The sequence below is a fragment of the Sapajus apella genome, unplaced genomic scaffold (genome assembly GCF_009761245.1).
Source record: "Sapajus apella isolate SASKATOON/1434 unplaced genomic scaffold, GSC_monkey_1.0 scaffold8, whole genome shotgun sequence".
NCBI classification, from domain to species: Eukaryota; Metazoa; Chordata; class Mammalia; order Primates; family Cebidae; genus Sapajus; species Sapajus apella.
This window is the reverse complement of record NW_022436948.1, coordinates 19,747,166-19,759,205: the sequence shown is the minus strand read 5'-3', so window position 1 is coordinate 19,759,205 and position 12,040 is coordinate 19,747,166. Positions and strand designations below refer to the sequence as shown.

General features: G+C 36.1%; 1 protein-coding gene and 1 non-coding gene across 9 annotated transcripts in view; both read right to left on the bottom strand.

The window, feature by feature from the left end:
* MRPL39 (mitochondrial ribosomal protein L39) overlaps positions 1–12,040 on the bottom strand; it is a 196,336-nt gene that overhangs the window by 172,597 nt on the left and 11,699 nt on the right. For 6 of the 8 annotated variants that reach the window (XM_032277127.1, XM_032277124.1, XM_032277126.1 and 3 more), the window contains exons 7-9: positions 11,099–11,164; positions 10,019–10,172; positions 5,984–6,031 (exon numbers count right to left, since the gene is read on the bottom strand). In XM_032277127.1, coding sequence (XP_032133018.1) covers positions 5,984–6,031; positions 10,019–10,172; positions 11,099–11,164 — 268 coding nt within the window. Of the gene's footprint in view, positions 1–2,514; positions 2,717–3,061; positions 3,094–5,983; positions 6,032–10,018; positions 10,173–11,098; positions 11,165–12,040 lie in introns of those variants that run through there. The other 2 variants (XM_032277125.1, XM_032277128.1) reach the window with 2 other exon arrangements.
* On the bottom strand, positions 3,166–3,272 carry LOC116551090. Its single transcript, XR_004268713.1, has one exon. It is a non-coding gene; the product is annotated as a U6 spliceosomal RNA (small nuclear RNA).

Here is a 12,040-nt window from a genome sequence, read left to right as displayed (position 1 = left end):
CTGCAGGGAAAAAACAGCTAAGCACAGCCTCCATACCTTGCACCATTACATGGGACCTCTGCCACTGCTGCCTTGAAAACCACGTCACTGCTCCTCTCAATAAAATGTAACTCATACTACTCCTGTCTTCAAAGTACTTGCTTCCAGATTTCACACAGGTATGTCTAATTGGTGAGCCCACGCTACCAGTCTGAGCCATGGCTGCAAGGAAGGAGAGGAAATCAAATTTCATTCTTCTTACTGGTAAGGTAAGATCCATAGTGTGGGAAGTTGCCAAAAAGCAGGTGTTCAAACAGTGCTAGTTGCCCAAAAAGCATGAAAATGTTTGTGAAATTATTCTCTGTACTTTTCTGTATGCTCACAAACAACAAAGGGAATGGAAGAAAAAAAATCAACAAGAGATGGTGACCAAATTCTAAAAGACAAAAAGTGACTAATAAAACACTAGAGAACATCGCCACTTAGAAAACGTGGAGGAAATTCCACCAGAGGCAGCCAACCGGCCCAGCTGGGCCTTAGTTCAGAGACAGTGGAAGTTCAGAGATGATAGAAGACAGTAGAGGGATTAATTAAATCTAAACTAATTAAAAAGAAAGGAATTAATTAAAGGTCTCTATACAAACAGGTTGAACACTACCCCATCTTCAAATACAGAAGGGCCTAAATCCAGGAATTGCCCCACACAAAATATCGGTGGGATCTTTTACAAAGTAAGTGAAAGAACATCCTGAGGAAAACTAGGATAGTCAATGTAGAAACTGGTAGCCAAGACAAGACCTCTTCATTCTATCATTTTAAAAACCTTCATCCTACCAGCCAGATTCACCTACTCATCCTTAGTGATGCCCATGAGAAGCCAACCCTTGCTTAAATTAACCACAGAGCTGCCACTCAACCTACTTACATCCACATTGTCAACTACAAACTGACAGCCAACAAACATTAGACATTTGAAAAAAGCCTGAAACATGTAAAAGAGAGACTAAGATAAGAAAAAAATCTGTCACCAGAGAAAAGAGATAATTCAGGGACTACAAAGTGAATGAACGAACAAATATAAGTGCAGTTCATCAAATGTAAGTGCAGAACCCACTTTAGGCATCTTCAGAGAGCTTCATGAAAATACATCACATCCAGAAAACATGAATAGAATTCTATCAAAGTGAAGCAAAAGAGAGCTTTCAGAAATTAAAAAATGCTTGATATAATGTATTAAATGAGTAAAATATAAATGCAGGAAAAATGATGGAGAAAGGGAAAAAAAAAAAAAATAAGAGGACCAATACAGAAGATGCAAACACAACTGAAAGGTATTATAGAAACAAAGAACCCTCAGAGAAAAGAAAGAACAAATAAAGTAAAAAAGAAAAAAAAAAAATCCTAATCCTAGAGAGATGTCAAAAATTGAAAGGACTGCCTACATACCAAGCAGAGTAACTAACTGAAGACCTAGATACAGGTATAGGATTGTAGAATTTTACACCACCAAGAATAGTAAGATCCTAAAAATGTCCAGAGTGTGTTGAGGGAAGGGGATGCAGAGAACAGGTCATACAAAAAAGAACAAGAATCAGACCGGCATCAGACATTTTATTAGCAAAATCAGATGCAGAAAATAACTGAGCTGCTTTCAAAGTTCTAAGAGAAAACTAATTTTCAATCTAGAATTCTGTATCTAGCTGAACAGTTCATCAAATTTAAGTGCAGAACCCACTTTAGACATGCAATGGCTCACCTCTTAGACATTTTTTCCTAGAAAGGAGCTCAGAAACAAATGCTAGCAAAATGAGAAAGTCAATCAAGACACAGGAAGATACAGACTCTAAAAAAAGTTGACCTCACCCAGAAGAAAAAAAAAATAGTCTTCAGAGGAAGCCTGTGCACCAAAAGCAGAAAACTTCTAACACTGAAGCAGAAACTTTTTGGCAAAATGTTTTTGTAAGATTGATAACCAAGACTTACTCAAGGTGTGGGGAAACAAGCACTTTTAGACACTGTTATTGGGAGTGACATTTGGCAAAACCTTTGGGAAACCAGCATCTGGTAGCACCTGTGAACAATTTCACTGCCGGAAATCTGTTCCTACAAAATTATTTATATGTGAGGCAACGTAGAGTAGAATATAAGAGCATGTTTGAGTGAAACTGCCTTTCTTCCTGCTTTGCCACTTTCAAGCTCTATGCTGTTTCCTCATTTAAAAAATAGGAAACGTCTTCTCAACAGGTCACTGAGAGGATTAAACAAAAGGTTCCACATAGTGAGCTTAGCACAAGGCCAAGCACATAATAAATACGTACTATCATTTTTATCTACAAACATTTGCCATTTTTGCACAAGGATGTTTACCGTGCCACTGTTTAGCAAAAAAAAAAAAAAAAATGCAAGCAAGTAGTATGATCCTATTTATGTTTTTTAGAAATTAAATTTATATTCTAATGTATCTGCCTACACATGAGAAAAAAAAGAGAGAGAAAACATGCCAAAGTGTTTTTTTCACGGAGCAGGAAGGGAGTGACTTGTTTTTGACAGTTTTTATTTTGAGCAACATAAAGGAAAAAGTAAAACTCACTATCAATCTTAGGGAGAAAGAGTTAATCTTTATAAGCACACACAAACATTATATTAAAAACATTTATTTTATTATACATATTTAAATTTTAGAAAGTTATTAGGTAGATGTACTTTCCTCTGTTGGTTTAGTTTGATCTTCAGTTACCTGTAAAAACATGAATAGCTTTACTTTCCTAATAAACACTTTCAGTCTTACCCTTCACCCACCATTTTATTTATTTATTTATTTTTAAATGTGATTCACTAATTTATTATTATTATTTTTTTAAATTTTACTTTAGGTTCTGGGGTACATGTGCAGGTCATGCAGGGCTGTTGCAAAGGCGCATACTATATCTGGCGTTTTTCCCCATGCTATCACTCCCCACCCCCCAAAAGCCCCCAGTGTGTGATGCTCCTCTCCCTGAGTCCACGTGTTCTCATTGTTCCACACCCGCCTATGAGTGAGAACATGCGGTGTTTGGTTTTCTGTTCTTGTGTCAGTTTGCTGCCGAATGATGGTTTCCAGATTCATCCAAGTCCCTACAAAGAACACGAACTCATCGATTTTTATGGCTGCATAGTATTCCATGGTATATATGTGCCACATTTTCTAAAAATATGGAATGCTTCACGAATTTGCGTGTCATCCTTGCGCAGGGGCCATGCTAATCTTCTCTGTATCGTTCCAATTTTAGCATATGTGCTGCCGAAGCGAGCATCATCCACCATTTTAAATTATCCCACGGCCCTCTTACAATGATCCTCATCTTTCTCCTTCAATAGTTATTATTACAGAAAGTTAGGTAAGAAGATTTAAACAGCAAGTTACCAATATAAATTAGCAGGTAAAGAACAATAATTCCATTCAAAAATGTAAGCTAAGGCATATTATATTTAGGCTTATCAAGTTTGCCATTTTACTTTTCAGCCATAAAACACAATCATTACTAAGAAAAAAAACACCTGAAGTGCTGTAACACGATATTTTAAATCAGTTTATTTTCTTTTGCAGTATAATTCCATTTAGAATACAGCATATTACAGATTTAGTCTAAATAGATATCTCCATGTCCCTATTTCTATTCTATGTCACTCAGACTCATCAAACAGACATGGCTAAATCCGAATTCAACACCTCCAAAACCTGTCCTGCCTGCATCATCTATCTTGGTAAAGGGCTCTACCCAGCTAACTAAGGACAGTATTTGAGAATTCACTCTCTTCTTCTTACCTGCATATTCCATCAACAGCCCTATTAATTCAATCTAAGTTAACTCTCACAGTCGCTCTCCCTATCATGGCTGAACTTTAGGACCTGTTCCTCTTCTATTCCCTAACAAAACCCGTGGCTTAAGAGTTCACAGCTATATTCCATGCTACCCATAGAATGAGCTTTTAAGCAAGAATAGCTGATCAACAGGTCACTTCCCTACTCAAAATTCTCCAGTCACTCGCTATCACCTCAGTGGGGTGGAAGAAGAAAGTCAGGAATGCAAGTCCACAACAAGGAACACAAGCCCCCTCATATTCTGTTTTTGGACAGACTCATTAGCTACCCTAGACGTGACCTGTGCATTCAAATTCATCTCACATTTATCATGTTCTCTATTCCTTCATGCCTGTAAGAAAGTGGCTTCCTCTGAGACAACCTCTAACCCATTCTCCAATGGATTACCTGCATGGTTCACTTTTATTCATCCTTTAAAAAGAGCTTAAGGGACCCCAATTCCTGCCAACCTTCCTTAGCCAACTCCCCAGCTTGGTCTGAGTCCTCTTCTTTATGCCAGAGCCCCACAAGTACATCTGAACTGTCTGCTTATAAGTCTAATTATCCAATCAACATTATTTCCCTGAGGCAGCAAGTACATTTTGTTCATTTTTTATTCCTCCAGACCATAACAGTACCTGGCACACAGTAAACAATCAGTAAGTCTATGTTGAATCAATGAACCACGTATTTAATCCCTTCAGAAAAGCAAAATGCACAGTAGAAAAAAGCAACTAAAGAAGAATAAATGTTTGAAAAATATGTATTGACTAACATTATTAGATATTCTAAATAAGATACTGTCTCTGCCATTTTTCTCCATTTTTCCTTCTTTTAAAGTGTTCAGTTACTATTGCTTCTTTAGTTTCCCAAACTATTTCTTAAATATTCATTTCTTCTTCAGTTTCAAGTTTTTTTTAATTTTAGTTAACGCCAAGTAACCATGCTGAACATTTCTTTTTCAGTTTCTTAATCTAAAATGATCACTGTGACCAACTAAAAAGAGAAAATTACTCCATCCATTCAGATACTTTCTTCTCATGAGAAAAAAAATTACATAATGCTTACACCAGAATATTATGAAGTCCCTAAATAATAATTCCTATCGATATGGTCATTAATAAAGACTACGTTTATATATCATTATGAAAAATAGTCAATAAATATTTCTTGGGGAACCCCCTCATGTGCTAATGTGTTCAGAATTTGGGCTTATACAAACATAACAAATCCTGAAAGGATTAACAAACAGAAGATAAATGTACTGGCAAAGAAAACAATCAAAAAACATACATTGAGGTATACAATCAAGTACAAACTTATTTGAATGGGTAATTATCTGTTAGGAGATTACTCTGAGACTGTTGCATGGAGAAGGTGTGACTCGGGCGAGGCAGTGAGGAATGACTGTGTTGTAAAGAGACAGAAAGAGAATGGGAAATGGTGTCCAGAAAGAAAAACAATCATGAAGAAATATGCAAACCTGAAAGTAAGTTTGATGTGTGATGCTTAATGTGCCTGCAAACAGAGTGTTTGTGGCATTGTGGGAAATTAGGATAAAGGGGAAGGCCTAATAAGGCCAGATTACATGCGATAGCCATGAGATAACTTAAGTAAAAGAGGCACACTTAGCCTATGAAATAGGGGACAGGGATAGTTGTGGTCAAGAAATACAATCACTCATACTCATGAAGTATAAATGCTAATGACATAGAATAAGCCACAAAAACACAAACATTCAAATCTGATTTTTCAGGACATTTGTACATTTAATGTCAATGACTAAGGAAGCTTTAAAATATATCTGACAAATCTTAATCCTTTAAATATTCATTAAGTTTACAAAAAAAAAATCCTAAGACCTAAATGATACCATTATAACTATTAAGAACTATTACTATTGCATAATATTCTTATTTCTCAAGTTCTACAATATCATTTTCTTGATATTAATAAATAAAAGCAAGAGAACTGCCAAATTAAAACTTTAGTCTTACCAAAATACTACTGGAGTTAACAATCAAAATACTGCTTTGACTACTGAAACAACTTACTTTTTCCTTTCTCTTTGCTTCTTTCATTTTTCCCCCCTTTGGTTGTTATCGATTAATTTTGACGAGTTTCTTTATAGAAGGGTACAAATTAGCTGTCAAAAACACTTACCATTTTACGAGATCTTTCCAACAGCTTATCCCATATCGTAAAATGTGCCTTGAAAAGAAAAGATTTGCAATGAACTAAAAAAAAGTAGTAAAATCAAAGTAAAAGGGATAGAGTCTTTACACAGCTTTTAGAACAAAACAATTAAAAGATAGGACTAATATAGCTAAGTGGTTATGAAAGTGGATCACAGTAGGGAGAAAAAAGTACTACATAAAACAGCTGCTTTGTTCTTCACTTTCTTCAATCGCTTGAATCCAGGAGGTGGAGGTTGCAGTGAGCATTTAAGAAAAAAAAAGACTTAAGGATTGAATGTGTCCTTATTCCACTTTTGCCTCTCTTAATCATTTCCATCATAGAAAGCATTCCTTCTAGTAGGAAGCAAAAATCTGCCCTACTTTCCCATAGATTGTGGTTCAATCCTTAAATAGCCAATTTCAACCTTCTAGAAGTCATTCTTCAAATCATAAGCAATCACAAGAAGTCAGTCATTAAAAACCAACTGTGACATCTTCACACTGAAATGGCAGAACCAGAGAATTCAGCAAATGACCCTGAAGAATAAGTAAAACCAACAACACAATAGTCTTTTTTTTTTTTTTTTTTTTTTTTAAATGGAGTCTCACTCTGTTGCCCAGGCTGGAGTGCAGTGGTGCGATCTCAGCTCACTGCAACCTCTGCCTCCTAGGTTAAAACGATTCTCCTACCTCAGCCTCCCGAAACAATAGTAAAATTTAAACTCAATTTCCTAAGCCCTTAACAATCTCCTGCAGCAGAGGATTATCAGAATGCACTAATGAAAACTGTGCAAAGTATATCATGACCACGTCAATTTTATTAGGTCAACTGAAAGTGATATCAAGGCATATGGGCAGGCCAGTGACTATTTCACACCAAATGAGCTCATAAAATCTATAATAAAAGGTAAAATTACTAAATTTCGACATACGAACCCTTCTAGGAAAAGAGCTACCTGGTCTGTTTAAAGGGAAAACCATGTTTTCCCTTTTCATTCTGACTCAGGCAGAATGAACTGCTGGTACAGAGACCCTAAGCTGTGGCTGGAATATAGTGAGTGAGGAAGGGAGTGGTGTCAGATAAAGTCAGAGAAGCAGGCAGGGACCAGATACTGCAGGGCTTTGTGAGACAGAGTAAAGAGTTGGGATTTGTTCAAGGGAAGCCATTGGAAAGTTTGGGCCAGAGGAAGTATGTAACAGATTGTGTATTAAAAAGATGACTTTGATGCCAGATATAGTATGCACCTAAAGTAAAACAAATAAATTTTAAAAATAAAATAAGATCGCTTTGGCTACTAAGCAGAGAATGCACTGTAGAGGGCAAGAGTGAAAGCAAGGAAGGAGAGTGAAAACAGGAACTTGGATAAGGGAAGCAGCAGTAGATGAGATGCTGTGAGGTACATAGGTTCAGAATACATTTCAGAGTTAAAAGCTGAAAGGACTTGCTGATGGATGGGCAGGGGGCGTGACTACGAGGGGAAAAGAGAATCAAGGATTACCTCAAACAACTAGGGAAACCAGGAATATCCAATCTTTTGGCTTCCCTGGGCCACATTGGAAGAAGAATTGTCTTGGACCACACATACAATATACTACACTAATGACAGCTGATGAGCTAAAAAAAAAAAAAAAAAAATTGCAAAAACATCTCATAATGTTTTAAGAAAGTTTAAGAATTTGTGTCGCATTCAAAGGCGTTCTGGGTCGCATGCAGCCCACGGGCCATAGGTTGGACAAGCTTGAGGTAAAGGGTGATCAGATTTTCTCAAGTGGGGAAGGCTAGGAAAGGAGGCAAGTATGTGGAGAAAAGTCAAAGTCAAATGTAATGGAGAGGTGTACTAAAAATTACAAAATGAGATGAAAGAAGATACAAATAAATAAGAAGATACAGTAAGTTCATAGACTGGAAATTTCAACATATTAAAGATGTCAATTCTCCCCAAATTGCTATACAGGTCTAATGAACTTCCTATCAAAATCTCAAGAAGACTCAACATAGAAAATATTATCCTAAATTAAACGGAAACTCAAAGAAACTACAATAGCTAAAACGATCTTGATCAAAAACAGTTAACAAGGGAGGAATTACTCTACCTGATTTCACAACCTATTTAGAGCTACAGTAACCAAGACTGTGTGGTACTGGTCTTGATGTAAACATACGTGATCAATGGAACACAACAGAGGACTCAAAAATAGACCTACATAAATATGCCAAGCTAATTTTTAACAAAGATGCAAAAGTAATTCAGTAGAGGAAGAGTGGCCTTTTCAACCAATGGTGCTGGAGCAATTTGACATCTACAGGCAAAAAAATAAAAATAAACTAAACCTAAATCTCAAACTTACAGAAAAATTAACTCAAAATGGACCACAGATTTAAATAAATGTAAAACTCTAAAACTTTTTGGCAGGAAAAAAAAGGAGAAAATCTTTGGGATCTGGAGCTAGTCCGGGTTCTTAAAATTAACCCCAAAAACATAATCCATTAAAATAAAAATATTATCAAATTTTGATAAACTACTTTCCTCAAAATTAAAAACTTCTGCTCTCCAAAAGGCTGCCCAGAGAACGAAAAAACAAGCCACATATACAAATACAAGGTACGGACAGAAAACAAGGGAAATCTGAAAACTACATATGTAACAAAAAACTAACATCTATAACATATAAAGAACTCTTAAAACTCAACTGTTAAAAAGTAAAACAATCTAATTAGAATACTAGCCAAAAGACATAAACAGACATTGCACCAATGAAGATATGTAGATCACAAATAAGTACACAAAAAGATGATCAACACCACTGGTCAATAGAAAAATTCAAATTAAAACTGCAATGAGAAATCACTACAAATGTATCAGAAAGACTAAAACAAAAATAAGTAGTGACAGCATCAAATGCTAGTGAGGATGTGGAAAAACTGATCACTCGTACGTTGCTAGTGGGAATGTAAAATGGTATAGACACTCTGGAACACTTTGGCTGTTTCTAAAAAACTAAACATGCACTTATCACATAACCCAGCAATTGCACTCCTGGGTATTTTATCCTAGAGAAATATTCACCTAAACCTGCACACAAGGTCACAGCAGATTTGTGATAGCCAAAAACTGAAAACAACTCAGATGTCCTTTGATGAATGAATAGTTAAACCAACCGTGATACATCCAGACCTAGTAATACTACTTATCAATAAGAATGAATGAACTACTGATACACCTAATGACTTGGATGAATCTCCATAGAATTATACTGAGTGAAAGTGCCAATGCCAAAAAATTACATACTGTTTGATCCCATTCATATAATATTCTTGAAGTGACAAAACTATAGAAAAGGAAAACAGATGTGTAGTTGGCAGGGGTAAGCAGGAAGGGTAATGGAGGGCAACAGAGGGAAGTGGCTGTACATGAGTGTGTCCATAAAAGGCCAATATGATGGATCCCCATAGTGAAGGAATTGTTCTGTATCTTCATTGTATTGATGCCAACAATCACCACATTGTATTGCGGTGATATTGTATTTTAGTACTGCAAGAGGAAACTAAGTAAAAGTACATGGGATCTCTCTATATTTGTCTTATAACTGCAATTATCTCAACATCAAAAATTTAAATTAAAAGATTAGCAAGGGGGGGAACAATGTTGAAAATGACAGGCTTTGGGTCATGAATAGAGGGAAGAGCATGCCAAATAAGCTTAAAAGGCATTTCAGAAAGGTCTTACCAATATGCACTCCAATACTCCCTCTGCCAATGCACCCTCACCTAAGCTAATTTGGAAAATTAAAAATGCTATCTCAATTTGATTTAATTTTTTTAACTAATATTTCTTTTGTAATTGTGTATTTTACGCACTGGCCAACTTTGTTTTTAGTCGCAAATCTGAGTTTACAAAATATTAATGTCCTACAACTTAAGAAAAATTAAAAGTTTATATTCTTCACACTAGTATAAAATCAAGTCCAAAATTATATTTATACCCAAACTGGAAGTCCTGGAACCTTAAGCTTTACTTACTCTTAAGTGAACGGGTAAAGACAGACCCTGGAATCTTCGTATGAGACTTGGCTGGGTGGGTTGAAGGCTGTGAACTGCTGATATTTCATACTGGAAACAAATACTTGTTCTTGGAATAAGAGGGCCCTCGCTCACATCAATGAAGTCACCTATTCTGATTTATTTAAAAATAAACAAAACCGCAACATCAAATAATTTGTAATAGCTTGAAAAAGATATCTCTTCATTCTCTTTGCTAACACCCTAATCAAGAATGTTATATATGGTTCAGTTCAATTCCTAATGACCCCTGAAAATGATCTCAAGTAAAAAGACTAAAACTTTGAAAATTAAATCAAATGAACCATTTTCTTAATTATCATTGATATAATTTAAAGATCTTTAAGAGTCACACAATACATCATGCTATCAAGCAGATCCCAGATCCAATTGCCTAAAACTAATCATCTAAAAACCTTACAATAATCCACGTAACAGAGTTTAGAATTCAGTGTATAAGAATGTGTTCAGAAACAAAAAGCAGTTTCTAGAGGAAAAAAGTTAAATCCAATTCATAAAAACATGAGGTTGAGAAAACAGATCCTGATCACAAAGTCATTTCTACAGAATGCATTGGGACTTGCTCCCCATGGGAGAACATCATCATAAGCAGTGGAACTTTCTCATCCATGTGTCAGAAAGCACAGTCTGACTTAAACTTACATGTATCATAACTAATTACTAGTCAAAATGCAAATTTCTGTATGCATATGAATTATCATGTTCAATTCATAACAATGACTATCTTACCCAATTTCAAAATTCCTAAAAATTACATTTTTTTTAAACAGTGGTTTTCAACTCAAAATTAAATAAAAATAGCAAACAATAAAATGAGGAACAGAAAACAAGTGTTCCTGAAGCTAACTTAGAGTTTTCACTTACCACCATATGAAAACAATGAACAAAGCAACAGAAAACAAAGTAATAAGAACAAAATCAGGTACAAATTCATCTATTTTGGTCATATGCTTTATTCGGATAACAATAAAGTTAAGCCTTACTCTAACACAGCAGCCAGTTTTTAGAGTTTTACTTTACCTGTGTAGCTTGACTATTCTCTCAGGGTTCTGAGATGCCTTCTCTTCGATGAAATCTATTTTGTATCTGAAAAGCAACAAAGAAAAAAAAAATTTTTTAACTCTAAATATGTAAAAAGGTGTTTAAAGATACTTCCCTTTCTCTTCAGCCATACTTTTTGAGAGTGGGTTACACTTGGAACCTCCCTCCTCTCCTCCCTTTAATCTGGCTACAGCCCCATGACTCTGCCAAACTGTTCTCAACAAAATCACAGGTACCTGGTGGGTGTCAACCCAATGGACACTTTTTGGTCCTCATTTTCTTAATACCAATGCTCACTTCCACTTCTCAAAGTGTTCCTTCTTTCCATTTTCAATTTATTTATTGCTCTGTCACCCACCCTGGAACACAGTGGCGCAATTATAGCTCACTGCAGCCTGAAACGTCTGGGCTCAAGTGACCCTCCTGCCTCAGCCACCCGAGAAGCTCAGACTACAGTTGTGACCACCATGCTGGAATAACTCTTTTTTTTTTTTTTAGATATAGGGTCTTGCTATGTTGACCAGGCTAATCTCAAACTCCTGGCGTCAAACAATCCTCCTGCCTCAGCCTCCCAAAGTGCTGGGATTATAGGGATGAACCACCACACCCAGCTTCTAAGTGCTCTTTCCATGGGTATCACTGGCATTCCTTACTGCTTGTTATTTTACATCTCGGGCCACTGTTGTCTTTCTCTATTTGAGAATTCTATCCTACACACTCTTTTCACTCTAAGCATCCTCCCTAGGCCAGTTCCTTGTACTACAATTTAAGTACTTATATTTCCTATATCTCTGCTTCTAATCTACCTACCTCTTCTGAGCACCAAACTGTATATCCGAGACCCATCTGGACATCCTCTAGGATGTTCCACAAGCACCTTACCCTGAAATTTGCAAACTGCACAAATTACCACCTCTTTCC